Raw genomic sequence first — 27,695 nt, forward strand, 5'->3', positions numbered from 1 at the left:
TTGTGTTGCTGTTTAGATAAGAAGCGAAGGGTTCGGTGCTTCTATTGAGACTTTCCTGCTGCCAACTTGTCAAAATAGCTTGTTAGCCCAGCCAAAGAACATAAACAGCTGAGTGGCCGTGAGTGAGCACATGTGCACAAAGGACTGTATGTGTAGAGAATTTAGCATGCCAATTAAGATGGCTTAATATATTGTAGGAAATGGCAGTTGCCAGATGTGGAAGTTCTGCCTTTGAACATTCTAATGGAAACAGGCAAAGTAGGTGCTACTTGCACATCTCTCCAGACTGGCAGTGGGGGAAGCAAGAGCTCCAGGCACTGGGAAAATTCCCTTTCAGATACCACAATGGATGCATGAGACCTGGACTTGACACATCTAGCTCTTCCTGCTTTCTATATAGTGCAATCCTATACATGTCTACTCAGAAGTAAGGCTCATTGAGTTTGATGGGACTAACTCCCAGATACCATAGGATTGCAGCCATAATGTTTAAAACCACCATCCGTTGTAATCTGAGACTGTGGGCTTAGCTAGACCTAAGGTTTATCCTGGGATCATCCCTGCCTGCTCCCGGGATAACCTGTGTGTCATTTATATGAACAGGGATGACCCCGGGACAATCCCGGGATAAACCTTATGTCTAGCTAAGACCTGTATCATTATCTTTAGGTGCGCATATACTTCCTTTCTTCGTCTATATTCAAATGGAGGTTGTTGCCTTATCAGAAACAGATCATTCTCTATTCTCAGAGCATGATGAAGGCAAGTGGCGAGATGCTCTTGCCTCTCTCCAGAATAAATAGAAATCTGTTTGGGGTGGGCCACTGGTTCATAAGAGAATGGGTGTTTGCATCAGAGACGGTGACACAGAGGGGAAAAACAACCCTTTTACAACACCGTGGGTTCCCCCCCCCCAAAGTATTTTTCAGGGCCTTCCCCAAGCTTGAGCTGTCCAAATAGCCATGCTGGCTGGGGATGATGGAGCCTATAGTCCAATGCATCTGGAGGGCACCATCATGGGGAAGGCTGCAAATGTGATTGAAGTTAATACACACAGAGATACGAGATTTCCAGTTACAAGATGTCCAATGTAAGGAGAGTACCAAGCAGTTAGAAACTGTGACAGTACTATACTCAGCCTTTCTGCCCTTCAGCTGTATCGCTTTGTGGCTATACCAGTTCACCTTGCCTTCTCCGACTCTGCTGACAATGATAAAGCCACATTCTCCGTGGGTTTCTGAAATGCTATCTATCCTCTGCAAACTGTTTGCTGTCTCAGCAACTGTTTATTGATTAGTGGACTGCTGCTGGCATTTCTTCGCCAGGAGCAGCCTCCCCTTGCCTTGCTGCTGGACAAGGTTGGCTCCTTGGGCTAAGATCCAGGAAGACCTTAGCTCCCTGTTTGTTTGTTTTAATTTTGGGGGCTGTGCATTGCAAAAAAGAAAAGAAAAAACAATAACCCCCAAAACACAAAAGGCATGGAAGCATCGCCTGGCATCATGAGCAGAAGAAGCAATGCCTGTAATCAGAGCCAGCCTGACCCTAATGCAGTATTTCCTGGCTTAACAGAAGAGCTGATAGCTGTCTCAGGAGAAGGAAACCAACCAATGCTTTCAAGTGTGGATTAATTTATGCAAATAATTAAAGCATTGAGTCACAGTTTATGTATACATGCATTTAATTTGCACACGTTCTACGAGTCAAATCAAGCAACCAACTGAATGCTAAAACCCAGCAAGAATGACATTGCTGTTTCCACAGTTAGATCAAAAATGAAAAGAAAAAATGCTAGCAAATAATCCATAATCCTAAAATGCAATGCCATTTTAGTTCTGTCTTGCCCATTCCCAAGGTCCTTGAAAATATTTATAGCCAAAAACATGAAATCAGTTCTAAATAATACACCACCAAGATTTTGTTTTTAAAAAAAGAAAGATAAAATTCCATTAATCCCAGTTCTAGTTTAATCATGGCTGCCAGAAGCTGGGCAAGAGTTTTAACAAATGATATATTTTGAATTGAGTAAGAACTGGATGCGGCTAGTAATATAGGCAATGCCAATTTACTCCTAGATGGAAAAGGCTTGTTAATCCCCCAAACTACAGTGTAAAGTGGGAAGGGTACTGTTCAAGTCCTTTCTTATGTTGCTCAATCCCCTGGACAAGCCAAGAACCAGTGTAATAGGAATATCTCAGACATGTCCATTATGGTTTGTTATTTAGAGATGGTTGCATGCTTTTGGCTCTAAACAAAAAAAGGAGTTCCCTGGGATTGCTAGCTATGCTGGCAGCCAGATGAGAAACATGTAGGGTCAGAAATTCCTTGAATCCTTTTGTCATTCCTTTTACACAGTTAGGAGAAGCCAGCAGACTATGGCAAATGAATGGCAGAAGGAGAGAGGGACAAGCCCTATAATAAGGGCATTGAGATCCCAGGGATAGCATGAGCCAATGCAGCTAACAGGATTTACAGACCTTGGAACACATGCAAGTAAATGCTTTAGGCCTCTGGCATCCAGAGTACAACTGATCCCAGGAAGAGTTTCTAAAGGGCATTTGACACTTGTGCCTAATTAATACACATACACACCACACCCTCATTTGGATTTAAATACAAATCAAGCCACTTAAATAGAAGGAATTAAAATTAAGTAAAGGATATCAATCATTCCTTCAGCAGCTGCTAGGGTCTTACCTCACAGCAGGGCCAACTAACACCTACCCATTAATGCCTAGTTAGCCCCCACCTCATTATTTATTTTTCTGGTGTTCTGTTTAGGGTCAAGCAGATGAGTCTAGCTGCCATTTTAATTTCCTACAAAACCCCAGATCAACACTGCGTTGCGGACATTGCAGGAAACAAATTGCAGCTAGACCCAGAAGCTCAATGCTGGTCGGAGCAGATGTCTGTCTCCCACCAAGGGCCACCAGTGATGGAGGGAATCCACCAGAAGGCATTTTGCCCAAGGACCCCTAAATCTTGGTCCTGGCATGGCATTCTTCCAGTTTTTCAAAAACGGGCAAAGCTTTTCTATATAGTCTTGACTCAGGCAGTGTACTTACTTGGAAACTAGATAAACAAAAGCTACAAGCTGTTAAGTGTTAGTGTCTATTTATATCATTCCAGAAATAAAAATTTAAAAATTGATTCCATGACTCATGAGATTGTACTTATGTGATAGCATCTTGGGGGTGGACCCATGTTACAAGTTGTGTGTGATGGGTCCAGATGAATCAGGGGTGCACAACCCATGGCCTCAGGACCACATGTGCCCCCAAGTCTGTAATTGTGGCCCCACAAGGGTACCCTGACACCTAACCCTGACACTTTTCAATTATTTTCACACCACATTATGAAAAAGATTGCAAGATTGCAGGGAAACTTTGCAAGATTGCAGGGAAAAGAGGGATATATTGCCAAGTCAATTGGGTTATTTCTCCCTCCCACAATCCAGATGAGACTACAACAAAATGGTGTTTATACCCAAGTAAATGTGTTTACTTGGAAATAATGTCTGCAGAAGCAAGCTGCATTGCACAGCAGTTTTATCCCTGTTATCAAGGTGGTGCTATGATTTAAGTGAGTTTAACGTGCGAAGCTATGAGCTTTTTAAAAACCAGGGTTGGCAAACATTTTTTTTTCCTTTTCTTTTCTTGAATGTATCAGGAATGTAGTAGCAGTTGTTAAGCACTGAATGGGGGTCAGGGGGAGAAGAGAAATGTTAATTGCGTGCTTCACAACAGAAATAATACTCACAGCCATCTAAAGTGCCTCCCCCCTGTAAGACCATTAAGTCCAAAGACTAAAGTTATCTAGCTGCACAACCAGTCGTAGTAAAGACTTAGTTGCAGATGGCTGAAATACACATGGGCCGTGGCACCCAGGAATTGCAGAGGAGCTGGGAAATTAAACTATTTTTTTAAACAGGAGAAACATGCTAAAGAGAAGTGTATAAGGTGAGGAATTTGGGAGGGGAAATGAGGAATGTTGCCTTATCATGTGCTGGTATGTGTGTCCTGTGCATGCTTACATATGTATGCATAACAGCACACAATGCAATAGTGCGTGATGGTGACATAAGTCTGCAGGTTTTGCAGCAGTATTGTTAATACCTTTCACCACTTATCACACACATGCCTTCTGAATTCTGCTTCTGCTTGGTGCAAATAAGAAAGCATGTAGTTCTATGCTTATCCCCACGACTCATCATGTGAACCGCCCAGAGAGCTTCAGCTGTTGGGCGGTATAGAAATGCAATAAATAAATAAATAAAATGTGAGTAATACCATCATGTGCTGACCTGGTTGTATGTAGGAACTTCATTATTCAGGCTTCACTGCTCTGTATTCTTTGTATATTTCTCTATGTGACTGATGTATATTTGAATGCACACATTGTTGTTTACAGGTCTATTTTATTCATTTATTTACAGCATTTCTACCCTACTCTTCAGTCAAAAGGCTCCCAGAGCGGCTTACAAAGATTACAAAGTCTATGAGTTTGTTGGGCATTACAGGGATTGCTGGGTGTCTGCTCCAGCTGTTCATGTTGCAGTTGTTTGCTTCTTACGTTGATCCCGGCAATGTTGCTACAGCTGCCTGTATATGTTCTGTGTTGTGCATGTGGAGCGATGTGGGCTGCTGTGCTTGTGTGCGCACATGCACATTGCCAAGTGAATATGCATACCCTGTGAGCAGGTGCGCGCCTGCACACAGCTGGGTCCCTGTGTCAACATGTGAGGGACACAGTCAGGCGTTTATTTATAAGACTGGCTTGGATTGCGAGGTTCCTGAGTTATATCACTAAATCCCTTCGAGGCACTATTAGTTCCACTGCAGTGAGCTCTCGAAGTCGGCCTTCGCAACAAGCTCAGTAACCATTTCAGCACAGAATCCAGAAGGCTGGAGCCATGTGGCTGTCAGTTAGGCCTGCCTAACTAAAGGCCCCTTCCCCCACCCCCAACACACACATACGCTAGCAGAAAGTCAGAGCTCCTGCCCCAAAGCTAGAATATTAAAAATGCTGTGCATTAATAGATAATATTCCACGCTTGCTCAGAGCAAGCATTCCATGACTTCTGCTTGGACTGAGAGATGCTGTTCTTCTTTTGGGTCCAGAAGGATTGGCTCCATAAGTGAAGGGCCATAGCTCAGGGGTAGAGCACATGCTTAGATGCAGAAGGACCCAGGTTCAACCCCTGGCTTTTCCAGGTAGGGCTAGGAAAGAATCCTGCCTGAAACCCAGGAGAGGCATTGCTGCCAGTCAGTATTGATAATACTGGGCTAGATGGACCAATATATATAAGGCTCCCCTATAAGACTTCAGTATAAGGCCCCTGATTCAGTATAAGGCCCTTATATAAGATCACCTCCAAGCTGAATTGCATAATACCCAAGGACTGTCCCAAGACTAAGTGATGCTTTTATGCAACGCAGACCTCGTTTGCTCACCTTAGGTTCTCTTCCTCCCCCTCCCCTACTAAAAGGCTCATGGAGGCTTCACTTGCCTTTAAAAAGGTACCACAAAATTCCCTGCCCATTTCAAAGATAAAATAAATGAAGCATGGGACGTGGAGTTGATTTGTCGGAGAGAGAACCATTGTTTCAACTAATAGATCATATGGCCTCCTTTAGCATGATGCATTTTCCTAGAAATGGGCTTTCATTTAGACATAGTAAGTTCTGATCTGGAATGTTACAGCATTTATTAGACCAGTTCATTTTTTTAAAAAAAAAATATTATTTAACAACACATAATAAATCATATACATACATAATAACATAACATTCCTCTTATTTCTTAGCTATACATTCTTCTTAACTTACATTAATAAGTGCCCCCCACCCTTGGGATCTTATTCTAGTTTCCAAAATTGCATTGAATCTTCTGGAGGTGTTATTCCTCTCCCTTTTAACAATACATGTTCTAGGAACAATTTCCATATCTCTTCAAAATCATTGTATTTTGTGATTCCCCTTCTAAATCTAATATTACATGTTAATTTATCATTTATAGCAATATCAAATATTTCTTTATACCAATCTTCTATATCATAATCTCCTTGAACCTTCCAATTTCTGGATATCATTAACTTTGCAGCTGTTAACAGGTTCATTATTAATTCTTTTTCCATCTGATTACATTTGAGATTTCCATACATTGATAATAATGCTACACTTGGTGTTTCTTCTAAATCCGTTCCAGTTATTTCATTTATTTCTCTATACACCATTTCCCATAATTTTTGTACATGTTCACAATTCCACCACATATGTATATACGTTCCTTTCTCCTGACATCCTCTCCAACAAAGTATCGAGTTCTCTTTATTTATTAAGTTTAATTTTATTGGAGTTAGATACCACCTCCAAATTATCTTATAATAATTTTCTTTTATCCTTACAGACATATTTTTCATCACTCTTTGTTTCCATATCCTTCCCCAGTCCTGTTTCTCTATTTTCTCATTCAAATCTGTTTCCCATACCATCGTAACAGAATCTTCTTGAGTTTCCGTTTCCAATAATATCTTATATATTTCACTCATTAATCAATTTATTTTCTTCTTTTTCTTTCTCTTTTTGTAAAATCAAATCCTCAAATTTAGTATTCTTTCTGCAATCTATATTATCCTTTAGCTATTTTTTGGTCCATTGTTCCATTTGGATACAATTGAACCATGATATATTTCCCCCTTTTAATTTTTCTTTTATTTCTTATTAGACCAGTTCCATGAGCAAAATTCACCTAAAAAGATGTCTTTAGTATGTCCAAAAAAAGCTACCCTGATTCTACATTTTATTTAAAAATATGCAAAAAGGTACAAATAAATAGAGTGAGTAGACTCAATAGAGGTCGGGGGTTCTGTACCTTTAATAGTTCTAGAAGGAATTTTGGCGATTACAATTTGCCCTGTCACAAGGCTGCAAGAGTAAGAAAAGCTGCATCCACCAAAATTCCTAATTCTGCCTAACTGTTAAAAGAACAGGACAGGAGCCTTTCCCTTTATTCTCACCAGACACAAGCTGTCTACCTCCTCTCCCTTCCTGAGTCTTCTTTGCCAGCCCTGCCTCCAGCTATCTATTCCTTTGGATGCTGCTGCTGAAGGCTTAAGCAGTGTGGCTTTCTCATGTGATTCTCTGGGGATCCTGTTCTTCTGAATATCAGAACAGATTAGGTTGAAATGCTTACAGCATGATCCTCATGGTTCTCATCCCAGAGCGGGAGCTAGGGACTAGCCACCCTTCTTTAGGGACGGCAAGAGACATACACCACGGCATAAATAAACATCCATTCGAGCATGATCTCCATGCTAACCATTGCACCACCACCCCCTTCTTACAGCTTGGGTAGTTGGGCTGCATCCCAGACTGACAGCAGGCATATTATTCCAGGTGTTACATAATGAACCCCTAGAGTTGAGTAGGACTTTAAGGATCGGTGATTATAGAACAGCCAGGAATAGATGTATCCTAGTGGTATGGGAATGTGGGGCGAGGGTTAAATCTGTCTGAACTGCTGTGCACATTATCTTCTCTCTCTCTTTCTCTCTCTCCTTCCTGAAGACTGGAGAATGTGCTTTCCAATTCCAAACACTTTATGCTGCCTGAATTTAATTTGTCTCTGGATTTACTTTAGACAGATACTGGAGAAGGCAGGCTGAGACTGCAGAGGGAAAGGCAGACAGAGCTCAGACACAGCAGGGAGGAAGGCATGCTTTGGTTTCCTAAGAGAGAAATGGGAGTAGTGTTGTTTACTTGTATTCCTACCTTTCTTCATTCCCTCTCCTACTTTCCCACCCATGCATCATTGCTAAGGATATTTCTAGAACTGGCACCCATCATTTGCTTCTTTTTGCTTGATATTGCTGGGTTGGTGCTCTTGTGAGCCTATATGTTGACAGCCAGTGCAGACATTCATCATGACAGTCCCCATAGCCACACCTCCAAGGAGAGGCAAGAAATGCAGGCTGCTATTTTGATCAATTTCAACTAGCCATTTCTAGCAGTTTTCATCTCTATTAGGAGCCAGTCTTCTGTAAAGCTAATGGGTTTTAATTACCAATTCAAGACCAATGCTTTAGGGTGGATTCCTGCATTGAGCAGGGGGTTGGACTCGATGGCCTTGTAGGCCCCTTCCAACTCTGCTATTCTATGATTCTATGATTCTATGACCAGCCAGCCACAAAATACTTCGCATTACAACAAGGATGGCTAACATAGAAATGCTCTTGATGGGGAAATCCTTTTCTCCCTGCTACTGGGAGGATTAGAGCTAAGCTCAGAAGGAACAGGGAAACCTGGGGGTGGGGGTGGCAGATGACATCAAAAAGTCTCACTGCTTCAGTCCTGTGACACTTGGCTCCACCACAACACTGTTGATGGCAACCACCAGCAACTGACCTGGATGTGACTGCCTTACACGACAGCCGCCTCAAAGAGCGTCTTCACAGAATCATTGGCCTAGCCTGAGATGACAGTGTTTTAACATGTGTCAGCCTCCATTAATGTATATTCAAGGTTAAAAGTAACAAGTGACAAAATCATTAAGGGCTCTTTGATTTCCTTGCTTGTGCCTTCTCGAAAAAGGCTGAGTGATTGGTATCCTGGGAGGAAGGGAAAGGTGAGCATAAAAACTTAAGTGCCATGCTAGATCAGTCTGAGGGTCCATCTAGTCCAACACTTTTCACACAGTGGCCAACCAACTATCGACCAGGGACCAACAAAGCAGGACATGGTGCAACTGCACCCTCCCACCCATATTTCCTAGCAACTGGTGCACACAGGCTTATTGCCTCGGATACTGGAGGTAGTACAAAACCATCAGGGCTAGTAGCCATTGATAGCCTTCTCCTCCAGGAATTTATCCAACTCCCTCTTAAAGCCATCCAAATTGGTGGCCATCACTACATCTTGTGGTAGTGAATACCATAATTTAACTATGACTGTGTGAGGAAGTACTTCCTTTTATTTGTCCTGAATCTCCCACCAATCACCTTATTTGGTTCTAGTATTTTGAGAGAAGGAGAAAAATGTCTCCTTGTTCACATTCTCCACACCATGCATAGTTTTGTATCATGTCCTCCTTAGCCTCCTTTTCCCCCCAGCTAAACAATCCCAGCTGTTGTAACCTTCCCTCAAAGGGGAGATGCTCCAGCCCCTTAATTGTTTTAGTTGCCCTTTTCTGCATTTTTTCCAGCTCTATAGTACCATTTTTGGGGTGTGGTGACCAGAACTGTACACAGTATTCTAAGTGTGGTAACATTATAGATTTGTATAAAGGCAGTATGATACTGGCAATTTTATTCTCAATTCCTTTTCTTATAATGCCTAACATGGAGTTTGCGTTCTTTACAGCTGCCGCACACTGAGTTGACATTTTCATCGAGCTGTCCAACACAACCCCAAGATCTCTTTCTTCTTCAGTCACCTCCAGCTCAGATCCCATTAGGTTATACTTGAAATTGTTTTGTTTTTTGCCCAAATGTGCATCACCTTACACTTGCTTACATTGAACCACATCTGCCATTTGGATGCCCACCCTCCCAGCTTGGAAAGATCCCTTTGGAGCTCTTCACAATCCCTTTGTGTTTTAACAACTGTAAATACTTTGGTGTCATCTGCAAACTTGGCCACTTCACTGTTCACTTCTTATACCAGATAATTTATGAACAAGCTGAAAAGAATTGGTCCAATACTGATCCCTATGGGACCCCACTACTTACTTATCTCTATTCAAAGAATTGACCATTTATTCCTACTCTCTGCTTTCTGTTCTTTAACCAGTTACTGATCCATAAGAGGACCTCTCCTTTTATTCCATGACTGCTAAGTTAGTTCAAGAGTCCTTGGTGAGAGACTTTATCAAAGCTTTTGGAAGTCCAAGTAAACAATGTTCACTGGATTAACCTTGTTTGTTGACATTCTAAAAGAATTCTAGAAGATTAGTGAGACAGGACTTGCCTTTACGGAAGCACATGTTGATTCTTCTTCAGCAGGACATGACCTTCTACACACTTACTAATTTTGTCTTTAATAATGCTTTCAACCAATTTACCTGGAACAGATGTCAAGCTAACCAGCCTGTAATTTCCCAGATCCCCCCCGGATCCCTTTTTTAAAATTGGTGTTACATTGGCCATCTTCCAGTCCTCTGGTACAGAGGCTGAGCTTAGGGACATGTTGCATATTTTTCTGAGGAGGTCTGCAATTTCATATTTGAATTCTTTGAGAACTCTGGGATGGATACCATCTGGTCCTGGTGATTTATTTGCTTTCAATTTGTCAATAAGGTTGAGAACTTCATATTTTGTCACTACTATTTGCCTCAGTTACTCAGACTCCCTTCCTGAAAACATCAGTTCAGACACAAGCTTCTGTCCTGTATCCTCTGCAGTGAACACTGATGCAAAGAATTCATTCAGCTTCTCTGCAATTTCTCTGCCCTCCTTAGTATTCCCTTAACTTCATTGTCATCCAACGGTCCAACTGCTTCCTTAGCTGGTTTCCTGCTTCTAATATATTTAAAGAATTTTTATTGTTGGACTTGATATTATTAGCAATTTGCTCTTCAAAATGCTTTTTTGCATCTCCTTTCTGCAAGCTTGTGCTCCCTTTTATTTTCCTCACTTGGGCAAGACTTCCATTTTCTGAGGGAAGCCCTCTTTTCTACAATAGCTTCCTTGATACTGCTTCTTAACCATGCTGGTGACCTCTTGGACTTGATGCTGCCTTTCCTAACCTGTGGAATACATTGTAGTTGAGCTTCTATTATTGTGCTTTTGAGTAAGCTTCATGCATTTTGCAAGGGTTTAACCCTGATTCCCCCTTTCCTGGGCAGAGGGAATGGGTTTCACCTTTCCCTACATCCACTGCATGGGACAGAAACCCAATCAGCTTAGTTAACTGGAACGTATTCTGCAATACCCTCTCTTTATCTAGAATTCTGAGGTCTCACTGGTGCAGGTAAAGAGTGGGAGATCTCCTTTACCCCCAGCACCAACTTTCCCAAATCTGATGCCCTCCAGATATGTTGGAAGACAATTACCATCATCTCCAGCAAGCATGACCAGCGGCTGCATTACTGTATATAATGGATCAGGGTTTGTTGCCTCATGATTTCGCAATATGATTAGGGATTCAAGGCAAGATTCCTTAAAACAAGGATAGGCAATGTGGTACCTGTAGGCTCTAATGCATCCCCAGACACCTTTCTTGATGCCCTCCCACATTTTTGTTTAAATTAACACATTATCTCACTGGCAGCTGGGATTGCTGTGAAATAGGTTTTGGTTGGAGCTGAAAACTGTAGATTCAAAGGAGTTGTTTAGTGTGTTGGGGCTCAACCCTCCCCACCTCCTCTGCTTTGTACTCAGTCTTTTGGACAGGTTACTTCTCCTTTGCCATGGCTCCCATGGCAGCCATTTTGTGGTAGTGCCCAGGAGAGTTTCTCAAATTGCCAAACATGCCCTGGACCCAAAAAAGGTTGCCTATTTCTGCCTTAAAGGATGTGAGACGCTGTGGAAATGTTAGTCTTTCTCTTACAATTAACTGATTTTCCTGCAAAGAAACTCTGAAATATAGCTCAGGTCAAGGAGGACACCTGAGAAGAGGTGCCAGTTGCACCAGCTTTTCTCAGTAAATATCTAGAATGTATTGTTTGAAACACTACTGGTGTACACATCAAACAAGATCCCATGGGGAGCATGTACGATGCGCTGAAGGCCGCCACCACCACCACCAGGTGGCAATGGAGGATGGGATGAGGATCTGGCTTACACTGTGTTTGCATCAACAACCTGCATATGAGAAAATGTATGTCACATTCTGCCCATGTACAATTCTTTTCTGTGGGTATCAAAATAATATTTCTAAGGTTTCTTAATGAAATGTTTATTCTTCAGCAGTTAGCTGCAGAAAATGAGAACAAATTCTTTGGTATTCATTTTAAGCTTCAGGTATCACTTTAAAATATGACATGCTGGCATTTATCTCCTTTTATGCCTAGAAGTTGTTGATCTTCTATTTGCCTCCGTTCCTCAGACTCCCTTCCTGAAAACAGGCCTTCTTCCCCAGAAGTGCTTGTTCCAGGAAGAGAGTATGCAGGCTCATACAACTGTCCTGTTATGTCCTGATAGATTTTTTTCTAGAGGAAGGAGAAGGGTGGGGGGAGATAAACCGAGGCAGCTAGCCATAAATCACAATAAAAGTTCAGATTTCAGGAAATCTTCCCAATATGTGACAAATTAATGAAAAGGAGGGACATGATAGATTAAAGTGGAGCATCTTCTCCCAACTGTACTTTAATCTACCTTCCCTGTTCTATGGTAATAGGCAATGGGTTGGATCCAGACCTAGTCATGCTTTGAGTAGACCCATTGGGATCAATGAATCTATTTTAAGTGTCACCAAGTCTGGGTTGAACCCCATGTATTCACATTGGGAACAATTTAGCAGCTTATTAGGGGAAATAGCTTATTTCCCAACTACTCATGAAGTCTAAAGTTCCATTTGTGCAGCTCATAGAGGTAGCAAGACACTGATCCAAATTAGGAGGTTAAACCTAGAGGCCACTTTAAATGTATTGAGAGTAGAAGCTCAAGGCTTGAATATGCAGGGTGGGTTCTTCAGATAAGCAGAAGCAAAGTGGCAAAGGATGAGCTTTACAGCTGAGGAGTCCTCTGCCCACCTCCATCCACAGTTTGACCTTTCTCTTTTCTTCTTCTTTCCTTGCAGTGCATGAGGTCTGGCACTACCTGCAGAGTGGCTGAACATTTGGCAATCAACAACAAGGGCCACAAACCATGTCAGGCTCCTACGATGAGTCTGCGGCATCTGCTGAAGAAATAACTGACAGCTTCTGGGAGGTGAGAGCCCTGCCTCCTCTCTGTACAGCAGGGGGCACAAAACCTCCAGCTCATGGGCTGAATCTGACCCACAGAGGCTCTGCATTCAGCCCACAGAAGCTTGAACCACCTCCATGGAGCCCACCCCATAAGCCCCACCCATGCCAAGGGTTGTGGGGGGAGTATGGAGAAGAATCCCCATGGAGATTTTCCCCTGCTGATGCTTCACTGTACGCAGGGCTTCCCTGACCTGGAAAGCCCATGTGCAGTGAAGCCAGGTCCCTTTCGCTCCTCCAGTGGCATCATCCTGTGATGTCATATGGCCCACAGAGGGCTTGATGGGGGAGTCATCTCCCCACTCCCATTCTGGTTCTGCAGCCCTGCTGTACAGCATGCCACACCTTTTGAAGAAATACTGGCTAAGGAGGGAGGCAGCCTAACACAGCCCCTTTGGAGGCCCAGCCAAAGCCTCCCTGTTAGCGTCATGCAAATGAGCTTTCTGATTGGTGGTGCAAGAAACCCCATGGTTCTAGAGAAGGGAAGTTGCTGCATGTTGCCTTATGAAGGGCTCTCAATAGCAGTGCTGTGGATTTGGCAGGAGAGAAGACGAGAAGAGCCTTCTGGAACCAAGTGGACTTAGGCCCTTTCTACACCTAGGATTTTTCCAGGGATCATTCCTGTGCGTCCAGATGATGCACAAGGGATCCCAGGATCAGGGAGGGATGATCCCTCCATTTCCCCAGGATAACTGAGACCTCATTTATCCCGGTTTTACTCACAGTCCCAGGACAATCCCAAGGACCTCGGATGGTGTTGGTGCCTGTCCCGGCTTCTTCCCTCTTCCACACAAGTAGTGGGGGTCATCAGAGGGAAGGAGCCGGGACGGAGGGAGTCCAGGGCCATCGTGGGCGGGCTGGGGAGCAGGGTCGGGGCTTTTTTTTAAAAAAAATTGTTCACCTTAAGTTTTGCTGGAGTGCAAGTGCGCTCCAGCTCCTGCAGCTTTAAAAAAAATGGCCACCTCCACTTGCACGACATCCCTCCTCCCATCCCAGTGGGCCATTTGGACATGAGGGATGATCCCAGAAGAAGGTAAGTCCGGGATAGCCCCCCCTCCCTTCCTCTACACCTGTATGGTGTAGAAAGGGCCAAAACCATCCAGGGTTTGCTGTACTAAAGCTTTCTCCTTTAGAACAGAGGTTCTCAAACTATAGTCCATTTAGGCCCGTGAAAACATGCAAAGCAGATGAATGCTGAGCATGACTTGAGGCCAAAGCTGACAGATACTGCACCCGGCTTCATCAAACTTTGCTAATAAAAACAGGTGCATCCATCACATTAAAATAAGGCTGCAGTTATTAGAACATGAGTTATATATGTGTATTGATTTGTAGAGCGAAAAGCAGTTTATTAAATGGTTCACCAAGTAGTTGATAGGAGATGGAGGGAATTTGAGAACTGCTTCACCAGGAGGTGCTGTCCAACAATTCAGATGGGTTTCTTTCAGTACTGAATTTCTAAAACAAGAGATCAGTCAGCTTCACTTGTCATCAGTGCTGCTGTCAGGTGGCCAAATCTGATTGGCTAGTTAGGATTATGAAATCATCGCATTCACTAGGTGATCCCTGATTGACTGGGATCATTGTAGCAAATGGGAAAGAAACTCGGCGCCACCTCTTGGCTACAGTTTCTTTCCCATTTGCTTCAAAGATCCCAGTAAAAGAGTGGGCAACACTGGCTGTGAATGGGCTCAAAAAGAGACGGGAGTCTCTTGTTCCCAAAGATGGGAGTCGGGGGAGAGCAGGAATTCAGGAGACATCGCCCCTCCCCACCAACAAATATACCTTTCATGTTGAAAATTGAAATTGGCAAACATTTGGCACTGCCCTGTTTGCTGATGCTCAAAGGCACTGCCCTCATACTATCTCCACATGTCCCTGAGATAAGTCTGAAACATGTCCTGGAGCTTAGTCTTGGTGGTGAGCTCCAGCACAAATGTTGTCCTGGTATTTGTGCAAATACAGCAAATCAAAGTAATGCACGAAATATCCATTGTTCTTCTTGCAGAGCAGGATTTGGTGTTAGAGCAGGGCTGGGGAAGCTATATCACCCAGATGTTGTTGGGCTACAAGTCCCACCATCCCTGCCCATGCTGGCTTAGGCTGATGGGAGTTTGAGGCTGACAACAGATGGAGGGCTACAAGTTGCCCATCCATGCCCTGTGTGGATGCTATTCCTACTGACTGTAATATGCCTAGAAATCCTCAGGGCAAAGCGCTGATCAGTGGCAAAGAGATACAAAAATGCCCATTGAAACCACTACATTTTCATCCAGCGATCTCCTTTTTACATTGAAATGCCCCACTCCCCCACCCCATGCTCCATGAACAATTCATTATTTTCCCCATCCCTGGTTGCTCTGAGCTAAGCTGGCCTTCAGGATTCTTCCTGGGTGTACAGTTAGGCCCTGTTCCCAGGCAGCTGTCCGTGTGTCTGGCAGGTGGGGAACTACAAACGGACGGTGAAACGGATTGATGATGGATATCGGCTGTGCAATGACCTGATGAACTGTGTCCATGAGCGGGCAAAGATAGAGAAGGCATATGGCCAGCAGCTGGTAGATTGGTCCAAGCGGTGGAGACAACTAATAGACAAAGGTATTTCTCACTCTTTACCATGTTTCCCAGTACTGGGATGGAGGATGGGGCCATGGACTGGGGAGGGAGGGGAGGAGTTGGGAACTGCAGTTTGCAAGATAGTATCTGCTTTCTCTTCTTGATTCAAGCTGTGTACTGTGGAGGAAGAATATCTCCACAGGAATTTCCTCAGATTAATTATTTTCATTTATAGTAAAAGGAAAGTTAGGGGCTTTATTAACATGCTTTTGCTACCCTATACTGGAAGACAGGATCTGGGCCTCCCCAGACAATTACTTGTTTATTTTGAAATGTATTATTTCCAGATAAACATTTGACTGAAGAGTTTACAATCAACAACAATCTAAATTAGAAGAACATATTAAACCATTCATAAAAATTAGTTGGAGCAACAGTAAAATCTCATGGGCTTCATAAACTTGGCAAGAGTTTTAAAAGATCCCTTCTCTTTTATAACTCGATCAAACACGTGTTTACTAAGAAGCAAGTTCCACTAAGTTCAATGGGACTTAGGGCCGCATTCATTCGCTATTATTATTATTATTATTATTATTAATTTATTAATTTATTTATTTATATAGCACCGTCAATGTACATGGTGCTGTACAGAGTAAAACAGTAAATAGCAAGACCCTGCCGCATAGGCTTACAATCTAATAAAATCATAGTAAAACAATAAGGAGGGGAAGAGAATGCAAACAGGCACAGGGTAGGGTAAGCAGGCACAGGGTAGGGTAAAACTAACAGTATAAAGTCTGCACGCTAGTGCAGGGTCAGTATCAACACCATGATATCCTGTTCTATAAAATGGAAGGCAGGGAGTGTAATCTTGCTGAGATGCAATAGGCGAAACTAAACATAGAGAGGGAGGTCTGTGATTAGGATCTGTCATGGGTGTTTGGATTTTTTAAAAGTAAAGAGCAGCCCCGCCCAGCTGCTTTGAGAATTAAAGAATTGGTGTGCCGGGGGAGGGGGTGCTTAACCCTACCCCGTGCCACTTCCCCAGTCATCAAAGCAGCCACATGGGGTTGTAGATTAAACAAACTCACTGGAGAGCCTGATCTTTCGCATCTGTACAACACCATGTACATTGATGGTGCTAAATAAATAAATAAATAAATAAATAAAGCCTGGTAGTGTGGGGAGACATGTACTTCGATGCAGGAGAGGGGGTGGGCAGCTGCCCAGCTTGCACAGAACTACTTCCCCACCCCCACAAAAGTCCACAAAATGGCAGGGCATGTTTGGGAAAGTGGTAGCCTTGCCGATAATGTGGCTGGATCCCCTGCAACAACAAATAACAGTGGCAAAGTCTAGAACTAGAGTGTCTTAATATTCCCCCAAGCTCTGCTATGTCATGCTTCCCAGCTTTCTGCCACCGTTCCCCACCCCCCAGTACCATGAGAAATAGGATAGTGCCTCTTCTTGTGGCTGCTTTATGCACGTGTATAAAGTCTGTAAGGGAAGGACAAGCTGTTATTTCAGGATGCCCAATGGTCACCCCAGCCTTGCTGGTGCTCTCGGTGCATAGGCCCACAGTACGGCAGCTTGGAGAAAGCGTGGATGGCCATAATGACAGAGGCGGACAAGGTGAGCGAGCTGCATCAGGAAGTGAAGAATAGCTTGTTGAATGACGACTTCGAGAAGATGAAGAACTGGCAGAAGGATGCCTTCCACAAACAGATCATGGGAGGCTTCAAGGAGGCCAAGGAAGCAGAGGATGGTTTTCGGAAAGCACAGAAACCCTGGGCCAAGAAGATGAAGGAGGTAGGAAGGGCTGGAGGAGGAGAGGAGAAGGGCCGAGTGCTTCATACAACTTGTGTAATTTTAGGGAGGAAAAAAGCCCCGGCTTGGGAAATGGTTGAGATAATTCTCCCATTGCACCTCCAGGGTGTTTCTAGACAAGGTATTTATTCTGCAGTCGCCCTGCCTCATTCATGGAATTTTATAGGGGCTCTATAACCATCCCGTGGTTTCCCACCACTTCTTCTATGGGACATGGGCAGGGATCTCTTGCCTCTTAAGAGAATTAAATGACACCTGTAGGATAATATGAAGGTCACCAGGTGCAGCATGGAAAGGAGAATATTATGCATTGTGCTCACAGTATATATGGAGTCCCACCTTCATAGTTTAGGTCATTCCTTCAGAAACCTAGCTGGATCTTAATGTGTCTTAGGGAAATCGGTGTGAAATAATAATTATAAATCTATAAATCTGACTGTCCTCATGTGCCTATGAGCCACGTATTTGGACTTTGTGGTACCTGGTGACCTTCTCAGAATCCTGACACCCAGAGCTTTCATTATTTAAAGAAGTTTGTAGCCTTCATTGTTGCAGCGAAAATATTTAAATGTGCAGATATGGATAAATTAAGATGTGCAAGCTATGCCATTTGCGCAGTTTACTGCAGTAGCCAAATTGAGGATTCTAAATACATATTTGGGGTTGTTGTTGTTGAAGCATAGGTCTGACACTTTATTAGAAGGCAAAGGATTCATAGTGGGAGGGATTCTCTGTTTGAGGCAAAGGCAATGGAGTGGATTGTTAGTTGCAGTCTTAATGCAAAGGCTTCAAAGGTGAATAGGGGTTTGGAACCTTGTACTGAGCCTGGCTTCCTTTCCTTCTGTCTCAACTCAAACCAGCTGGAAACAGCCAAGAAAGCATATCACCTGGCATGCAAAGAGGAGAAGCTTGCTATGACTCGGGAAGCCAACAGCAAGGCTGAGGCATCCATCACCCCAGACCAGCAGAAGAAGCTGCAAGACAAAGTGGAAAAGTGCAAGCAGGATGTGCAAAAGGTAGGATTGACTCCCACCAAGAGAACAGACAAATCAACAGACAAATAGGAACACAGGAGGCTGCCTTATACTGAGCCAGGCCATCTAGCCCAGTATTGCTGACACTGACTGGCAGAGGCTCTACAGGGTTTCAGGCAGGAGTTTTTCCAGCTGTACCAGGTGCCAGGGATTGCACCCGAGACCTTCTGCATGCAAAGCAGTGTGTTGCCACTGAGCTACGGCCCCTCCCTGCACACTGATGCATAGCTCATCTATGCTTTCATGCAAACAAGCAATAATCCAGTCTTCCACACAGACAGCCATCACATATAGTAGTGCCATCTTCACATGCAGACATAGGTGCAGACATAAATACAGATGCACATACATTCTCAATATGTGTGTACACTCTTGGCCACAAAGATAAATGACCATGCTCATACACTTACACATCCTTACAGAAAAAGCCCTTTCTCACACTTCTGCCTATACACACACACACACACACACACACACACATACATCTACGGCATTATGTATATTCTTACATATCCTTATGTTACACTCTACTCATATTTGTACTTGCACCATTGTGCTCTCAGCTTTCCATACACACATCAGGAGTGCACCCTTTATCTCGGTCTCATAATCTGGAGATATATATATATATATATATATATATATATATATATATGAGATCTTAATGATATAGGGCGGGATACAAATGTTTTAAATAAATAAATAAATAAATAATCTAGCAGAGCAGTATAGTATCAGGCATGCCTAAACTGCCCCACCCCTATCCTTGTGACAAACATACCCTGTGGTTGTTGAAATGGCATCCTCAATAGCACTGGGGGGTGGGGGTGGGGGAATCAAACTGGGCCTACTCCTTCTTGGCCTACAGGAACAGTTTTCATTTGCTTACCTCCACACCATAGCTCTTGCTGTTCCATCAGTGGACAACAATAGCTGAAAGAGATAGCAACAGCCAAGATCAGTTACTAGTTGCTATCCCGGAGACAGTGCCTCCCTTTTGGTTTTATGGCTTCAGGTCAGCTTCACACCTTGGAGTTCAGACTGAAGCCCGGAGCGGATTCACCACCCCACTGACGTTGGACCCACCAGCCAGTTGGAGGCAGTTCAGGAAGGGAGGCTAATAAAAGTAGAATGAGAGATAAATAAAAAGGAAGACATAGCCATAGAAATTCTTCAATTGTTAATGCTTTCAGTATTTGTTATTATTAACAAGTTATGAAATTATTGGTTAATTAGGTTTATTGATAATTTTTTCAATAATTATTCACAGTTCTTTGATATCAATTGTTTCTGCTTCTGAAGTCAAACTACATGTGTCTGAAGTCAAACTACTATCCAAACCCCTCTATCTGGTCTTGACACGGTCACAGCATCACACATGACAACTGAGGTGTCCAGAGCTAACTTGGGATTACTATTCCCATTTATTTCTATAACAAGTTTCATCAGCAACATTCACCTCTCTTCAAAGCAATAACTACATTGATGGCGAGACATTTTCAGTATAGATGGCTACAGCTGACAGTAAAACTAATTTTAATTCAGCCCTGTCCTGGAATAAACCCATAATGCAGACACATCCTTAAGGTCAACAGTCGTATGCATATTTATTTGGGAGTAATCACTATACAGTATATTTCAGTGGGACCCGTCAAAGTAACATGCATCGAATTGCTCCATAAATGATATAGGTAAATGAAACAGTGGAGCTAGACATGTTGAAGCGCACTGAATATCTGGCCCAGAAAAGCTATCCAGGTCAGGGGTTCGCAGGAGGTAGATCTCCAGATTTTTTGGACTTCAGCTCCCAGCATTTCTGACCTTTGGCCATGCTTTCATTGGCTTATGGGAGCTGAAGTCTAAAACATCTGGAAATATAGCTTTTGCTCACACCTGATCTAAGTGAATCAGACTGGGCTGAGGATCTTAATCTTAGTCTTCTTTTGCACCTGCAGACCCAGGAGAAGTATGAGAAGGTGGTGGAGGAGCTGAGTAAGTGCACCCCACAGTACATGGAGAGTATGGAGCAAGTCTTTGAGCAATGCCAGCAATTTGAAGAGAAGAGGCTCAGCTTCCTGAAGGAGGTGCTGTTAGATATCAAACGGCACCTCAACCTGGCAGAGAACAGCAGGTATATCACCTTCCACTTGAAACTCTATAGTAGCAGAGTGGAAACGTCTCTCCTAAGAGGGATGGTCCTTTCATGAGCACTGGGAGCCATCTCCCAGCTTAGTCTCCTTCCCTTCCATTGAGGTGTCCCTGGGTATGTCTGCCTCTCTTGCACCTACTCTACATCACATGATAGCTATGGGGAAAATGTGCCCCCCAAAACTATAATGTGTGGTTCAGGAGAACTGACATTGCACCTCAGATCATGCAGACTGGGGAGGCTGCACTAGCTCTCTTTTCATCTCTGTCTGCCATGCCACCATCTGTTCAGAATACTCTAGCCCTGGATTTCCTGTGTCAAGCGAGGGATTGGACTAAAATGGCCTACAAATCCTCTTCCAACTCTGTGGATCTATGATGTGTCCGGGCAGGCAAAGGACTCTGCTTAGGCCATATTTGACTTGCAGAGATCGGATGCACTCAGTTTGAGCTAAAAAACAACAACAGTGCCCCAAGAAGATGTCGTCAAAGACACAACTTGACCACATTCCGAGACATGCTAGGATCCAGCAGCTCAGACCTGGATCATTCCTTTGGCCATTAGCCAAATCAACACAAGCAGCAGAATGAAATTGCAAAATCCCTTATATGGTAGGTGATTGCACAGCCTCAGTCTGCAGGTGTAATATCTGATCCTCCTTGGAAGTAGAAAACTAGCACATCTGAGAGAAACATTCTAACCCAGTCTTCCCTGTGCTAATTTTCTACTTGCAGGAGAAAAGGAAAACAACAACGGGACCATTTTGTGATCCCCACTTATGTTCTGTAGTGGTACAGTCCATTCTGCCATTTCAGTCCCATGTTATCCTGCTGTGTGGGTAGATCCAGCCATACAGGGAAACTGTAGAGAGAAGTGTTGGCATTCTCAGTGTTAACAAGTTTCCAGTGCATTGTACAAGACAGCAGGAAGCAGTGTTCCCATTCGTCTACAGATGGAAATTCAATCATGATCACAAAACAGAGTACCCTTAATAGTCTGTATGTCAAGAAGTAATTATCTGAAACGCTTAAAGCGTTCTATTAAATTGTATTAGTAATAGCAGAATTTAGTCCTGATACCTGCAGTGTGCCTGCCATTTTACAAACAAATGTCTTTTTCCATTCCCTGAGCTCCAAGCAAATAATAAATGAGCTACAAGCAAAGAATGCCTTGAGAGCTACCCCACTCTCACTTCAGCACCTTAATTTCTCTAAATATTACTGCTGAAGGAAATGGTTAGTCTTAGAGATATGATTTTATGATCTTGGCTAACAGCCAAACGCTCAGACGTCAGTATGATAAATCATAGATGTTCTTTGGGGGGCTTCTACAGGGACCAATCTAAAGACATTGTGCAGTTAGTCTTTTTTCCTCCATAACAGCTTTTCTGTGGTAAGAAAAAAAGACAGAAGCTGTGGTGGGAAAATATCGGGGAGTTATAAGTACAGGACAGTAACATTGCCTGGAACCTCTCTTAAAATTATGTGAATGAGGCAGCAGGCAATTGTACAATAAAAGCCTCATCCTGAAGCGCTCTTGTACTTTAAAAGCAGGGGAGTGACATTTGTCGGGTAGATGTATGTGTGCTGCTGGTGCCCCCTTGTGTTTGATTACAGCAGTCTGAATGCTCAGTTTTCCTGTTTTATAAAAAACTTGGATGGGGACTCTGTGGCCCTCCAGATGTTGCTGGATTCCATCAGCCCAACCCGCATGACCCATGGTCAGGAATAATGGAGTTGGAGTCAAGCAACATTTGGAGGGTCACAGATTCTCTAGGAACATAGGAAGCTGCTTTATACCAAGTCAGATCATTGGTCCATCTAGCTCAGTATTATCTACTCTGGCTGGCAGCCACTCTCCAGGGTTCCACACAGGAATCTTTCTCTACCTAGAGATGCTGGGAATTGAACCTACTTAGAGATGCTGGGAATTGAACCTGGCACCTTTTGTATACAAAGCAGGCGCTGTGCCATTGAGCTGTGGCCCTCCCCGTCCCTGGCGGGTGGTTTCCCACTCTTGTCATGTCTAGTTTTGAGAAATGTGCTTGTTCATATGTCTGTCTATAACATGCAGCTATTCTAAAGTCTACCGTGAGCTGGAGCAGGCCATCCGCACAGCCGATGCGCAGGAGGACCTTCGTTGGTTCCGCAACACCAGTGGCCCAGGGATGCCTATGAACTGGCCACAACTAGAGGTAAGAAGCAGTTCCTGCAGGAATGGCTGCATTATCAGGCTGCAGCATGTAGATTCGAAGGCTGCTACTCCTGATTATCTATCAACGGTTGCTAGTCATGATGGCTGTCTGGAACCTCAATGTTTAGAGAGGCAGTATGTCATTAATAAATACCAGTTGTTGGGGGAAAGTGACCAGAGAGAGTTTTTGCCTTCAGGCCTTGCTTAGGGTTTCCCCAGGGGCATCTGCTGGCTCATGGCAGGAAAGAGAATGCTGCTGGACAATATGGCCCATTGGTCTGATTCAGCAGGGCTCTGAAGTTATTATGACTGGAACTGGAGCATAGTGCAAATGGGGCTTATGAAAAGAAAACCAGTGCAGAGCTGCTATTTCAAGATCAGAGGCATGTTTCTTGGCCTGCAGGAGTGGAATCCAGATGCAGCGCAAACGATAACCAGGAGAGAGAAACCTAAAAAGAACGAAGGAGGCAACACATCCAATGCCAGTGGTGGTGGGGAGGCTACAGCACAATCTGGGGACCGTGGCAGGTGAGTATGCCAGGCATCCTCCAGTGTGGGCCCTGTAACGTGCAATATTTACAGCAGAAGGAAGAAGAGGCTTTGGGCACAATGTCTAATGGCAGCAGAATGCCATTGTAAGCTATCACCTCCCAGTGCTGGACGTGTCTGAGTACTTTATGCTGCAGTGTCCATTCTCACGGTACCATGTTGCATTGTCAGCGTGAGCAGCTATGAACGTGGCCAAGCCTACGCGGCAGAGTGGTCAGACGATGAGGGCGGCAACACTTACAACTCCAGTGAAGCCAACGGCGGTGCCAACTCCTTTGAGGAAGAACCGGCTGGGAAAGGCGTGCGCGTACGAGCTCTGTATGATTACGATGGGCAGGAGCAGGATGAACTGAGTTTCAAAGCAGGTATGGCTTAAAATACGGTAAGCGATGGGGACTTAGAAGGTAACGAGGCCATCTGTGCCTGTGGAGAGCAAGGATCAGAAAAATCTCTTTCAGAGATTTCTTCCTAGAATGGATGTATTGCTATTGGCCTTTCAGCTCACATGTGTCCTAGCAACTGCCAGTTCTAAAAATACTTGGGACTACAGCACAATCCAGGAATCTTCCCTTTTTTTCCTTCTAAAAATCCTAACACCAGTTTACAAAGCCCAAGTCCCTTCTGCATATTGGGTTGGTTAGAGACCACTTAAACAAACTAGCTCTTAACATCAATTAGAATGCTTGCAATATCCTATTCTTTCAGCTGCCCCTCCCTTTAAAGCAGGGGTGCACAGCCTTTTCATCCCCAAGGATACACATATGCACATACATACATAGACCACTCACACATTCTCAAACCAGTCTCACACCACACACAGTCACCTCAGCAGAAAAGATCTTACTCTTCCAGCAAAAGCATCTGTTCCACCGAGGTGCTGAAGTCCCTTCCCCTCCCTACCCAGCAACCCCAATCAGATCAGCAAAAAAGTGAAGAAGAAATGCTCTAGGAAGGTAGCCCAGTAATAACATAGTGTACATGTGAACACTTAGAGCCAAACTAAATGTTCTGCAAATCATAATAGCAGATTCCAATGGAGATGTTTTTTTTCTTTTCTTTTTTTAACCTCCAATGGGAGGGCTGAAAACAAAATGGGGGAAAGCTTAAATCCCATCTCCCACTCTCAGATCACCACAGTCCTGATACAAATTGAGCCCATGTGTTTTTACACTAAAGTAAGCAAGCCAGTTAGCAGAATGATTAGTTTGGCCCTCTGTAAGTTAGTTGTCTAAAGCATTGTGCCAAGCTGCAAGGCCGCACATCAGGTGCAGATATATATATATGAAATGGACATCTACGTCACAGTTGTGCCTAAATGGACATCTACATTTCAGTTGTGCCAAGCACACCAAACTTAGCACCTTACTTAAAGGGATCATTTGGTGGTAAACTGCATGTTAAATAAAAATGCATGTAAGAAAGCTCTCAGATTTTATTTTTTTTAATTGAAAAGCAGCCATGAGAATCTGTGAATTTGAAGAGTGGCAGAGGGGAGAGTGATTAACCCTTTTCTCCCTGACCATTATCCTGCTCAGAATCATACTCCCCATTGCTTTTCCCCATATAGGTTTGCATATGTGTCAGAAGGATAATATGCATTTGCAACTCTACAGGGGGGAAATCCCTGAAGTGTGGGATTCTGAATAGAATGGCCAACATGGAAATGGTTATACACCCACTCATTTGTGAAATTTGGCCCTTACGTTGATAGAGGGATGGTATCACATGCTGGTTAACAACAAATCTCAATTTCTAATTTGTTGTTACTGTTCTAGGTGATGAATTAACCAAATTAGGTGAAGAAGATGAGCAAGGGTGGTGCAAAGGGCGCTTAGACAACGGGCAACTTGGTCTTTATCCAGCTAACTACGTGGAATCTATCTAGTTCTGTCATGTTCTCACTGCTGTCAGAAAAACAAACAAACCCTCTGTCATTTCCCGTCTCTCTATGCCAGCCAAGTAGCCATCTTGCCGTCCAGTCACTCACTCAGCACAGTTAGAGATCTAAACATATTTTCCAATCAATCTTTTATTTTTTTAATAGCCATCTCTGAAGAGTATTTTGTGGTTGCTTCAATCTTTTTTTGAGATAATGAGATATGAAAGGTCGACACTGTCTATGGAAGGATTGTTATGTTGATGAAAGCCAATACCTCAACCCTTTAAAGCCTAACCAATGAGGCTTCTGATTGGTTGGTTTTTAAGGATAATGTGTTGATGAGCCAATTTCCAATTGGCTTGAACTATTTGAAACTTCTGGCACTTAAGCTACTGGGACCAATCCAATTCACCCTCTGAATAGAATGAAGCAAGTAAAATTAAGGAGGAAATGAAATATACCCTCATTGATTTGTTCTTCATCTCTACTCCTTCTGTATTTTCTTTCTTAGCTTTTCCTATTTTGAAAAGCAAAAGGCACATTCTCTTTGCCTTCTCTAAGAAGCCCCAATCATATTCTTGTGCTGTACTATTCTTCCCTCCAGCTGATCCATCTGAAGGTGTATGCTATGATTTAAAGGATTCACTCCACAGAGCCCTGAGATTCCATTTCCCCTATGAGACTGCAGCACGTTGTGGCTTCTCATTCTACTGACTTGAGATATACAGAGGCTCTGAGATCAAGACGGATACCCTTACAAATCATAAAAGTGTACCACAATGGCTCCTTTCTCACAGCTTCTCTTGAGGAATTGGGCTGCAATACTCAGGACTTGATCAGATGGTGGTGGGGCAGATGCATCTCTTTAATACACAAACATAACACAGATGTCTCAGCTATTTCAAGCCTGAGAGATGTCTGTTGAGGCAGGAGACAGATGAGATGCAAAGCAGTCAGTCAGACAGGCCACCAGGCTTTGACATCTATTGCACTACAGTCTCCAAAAGCTTATTTGAAACTCTTTGATGATGCATCAATTTTATGTTCTTAAACAAGATTGCCTGTTAGGTTGCTGTGGTTGGTTGGTATGCTGCTGGAAGCGTGTATTTGAATGGAATCCCAGCCAAGGAATGAATTTGATGAACCTCCCAGAACTTGACTTTTAATACCATACAGTGAACTGGAGCAGAAAGCAGGGCTAAGTGCCCCAAACTGGGCTGTTTAGGGTGCATCTCCATATCATCTAGAGCAGGAGAACTGCATGATAAAAGAAGTATGCAGTTGCCAATGTGGTATCATTAAATGGAAGGCATTGGCTAGATGACATGGGCTTGTAATAGATGTCAGTGCCAGCACCAGACAAAGGTTATCCTAAAGGCAGTGGAAAGAAGAGGCCAGTTACATTTCTGTGCAGATTTGCTATGGACAGAAATGGGCAGCTGAATTTGGGCAGTGATTTTGAATAGAGTACTCGAACCAGGAATAGAGCCAGGTGACAAAGAGAACAGAAATCTATAGATACCACTGCTTATAGAGTGAGATGTTAGGTATCTTTTCCAGATAGAATTAATAGATTGGTAAGAGGCATTTTCATCATGGGATCCTGAATAAAGCAAAAAAAAAATCAATGCTGAAGTTTCTTCCTATTTGAACAGGTATCCTAGCAGCCGTGTAAGAAATGAGCTTGAGAGCCAGTGATTTTCTGCTTGAGTTCGCACTTTCCTGGCCTTGGAGTGCAGACTTAAACTCTTTGAAATGATGACAGTATCTATGGATGCCTAGAGGTTAGGTAGTTAAATGGAAACCCAAACTCCTAAAGATCCGTGTCAAAGATAGAACTCAGTTTGGCTTATTCCAGTCTCCAGAATCATTCTGTGTTTATACTGGAGACCAGAAATGAGTTCTTTGGCATAGCTTGTACTTGACAGATGCAGGAAATGGGTAAGGGGTTGGCATGTTCCTGGACCAAATGGAAATTGCATTTTCCCACCTTTCACTATCCAGATCCCTGACAATTGCCTCAAGAGAAACTTTTTTTCTGCAGTAGAAGAAGCTATCATAGAAAAATTAGCATAGGATGACAAAACCATCAAAGGGTCTTGTGGCACCTTAAAGACTAATTCATTACAGCATAAGCTTTTATGGACTTAAATCAGCCCCCTTAATCAGATGCAAGGATGACAATTTCTCTTGGTCTTCACCATGTTTGGCCAAAGATATCCTTGAACTTTAAAACTGGAAGTCAAAGAGCTTTAAGCTTCAGAAATCTTTTTTGCTAGTAAATGAGGAACCTTCACTGCTTTTAAGTCCCCACACTGTGCTTAATAAGTTGGACCTTCCAAAAAGCCCTTGTTCTAACTGAGAGCAAGGCATGAGCTCTGAACAAAGGAACAAGTGGAACCAGGTTACTACCTAGATGTTGACCAACAGTACAGTCCATTGAGATGCGCCACACAAACCTCATTGGACACAGCTTCTGTTGGTTTCAGTGGGTTTGTGCAGGAGAAGTTCCCAGTGGGTTGTGCCCAGAGACATTTGCAAGTTTCATCTCCTTGTTGTGCATCAAGCATTTGCCAAACTGTTGAGATGAGAAGTTCCAGCACTTTCC

The 27,695-nt window shown here is 43.4% G+C and overlaps 1 protein-coding gene across 1 annotated transcript in view; it reads left to right on the top strand.

Moving 5' to 3' along the window:
* Positions 1-26,048, top strand: part of PACSIN1 (protein kinase C and casein kinase substrate in neurons 1) — a 71,552-nt gene extending 45,504 nt beyond the window's left edge. Inside the window, exons 2-10 of the mRNA XM_063141418.1 lie at positions 12,735-12,865; positions 15,342-15,498; positions 17,030-17,265; positions 18,144-18,299; positions 20,273-20,448; positions 22,540-22,660; positions 23,063-23,187; positions 23,380-23,573; positions 24,984-26,048. Coding sequence (XP_062997488.1) covers positions 12,803-12,865; positions 15,342-15,498; positions 17,030-17,265; positions 18,144-18,299; positions 20,273-20,448; positions 22,540-22,660; positions 23,063-23,187; positions 23,380-23,573; positions 24,984-25,093 — 1,338 coding nt within the window. The 5' untranslated portion in view covers positions 12,735-12,802 and the 3' untranslated portion in view covers positions 25,094-26,048. The remainder of the gene's footprint in view (positions 1-12,734; positions 12,866-15,341; positions 15,499-17,029; positions 17,266-18,143; positions 18,300-20,272; positions 20,449-22,539; positions 22,661-23,062; positions 23,188-23,379; positions 23,574-24,983) is intronic.
* The last annotated feature ends 1,647 nt before the right edge of the window (positions 26,049-27,695 follow it).

The sequence above is a fragment of the Elgaria multicarinata genome, chromosome 1 (genome assembly GCF_023053635.1).
Source record: "Elgaria multicarinata webbii isolate HBS135686 ecotype San Diego chromosome 1, rElgMul1.1.pri, whole genome shotgun sequence".
NCBI lineage: Eukaryota > Metazoa > Chordata > Lepidosauria > Squamata > Anguidae > Elgaria > Elgaria multicarinata.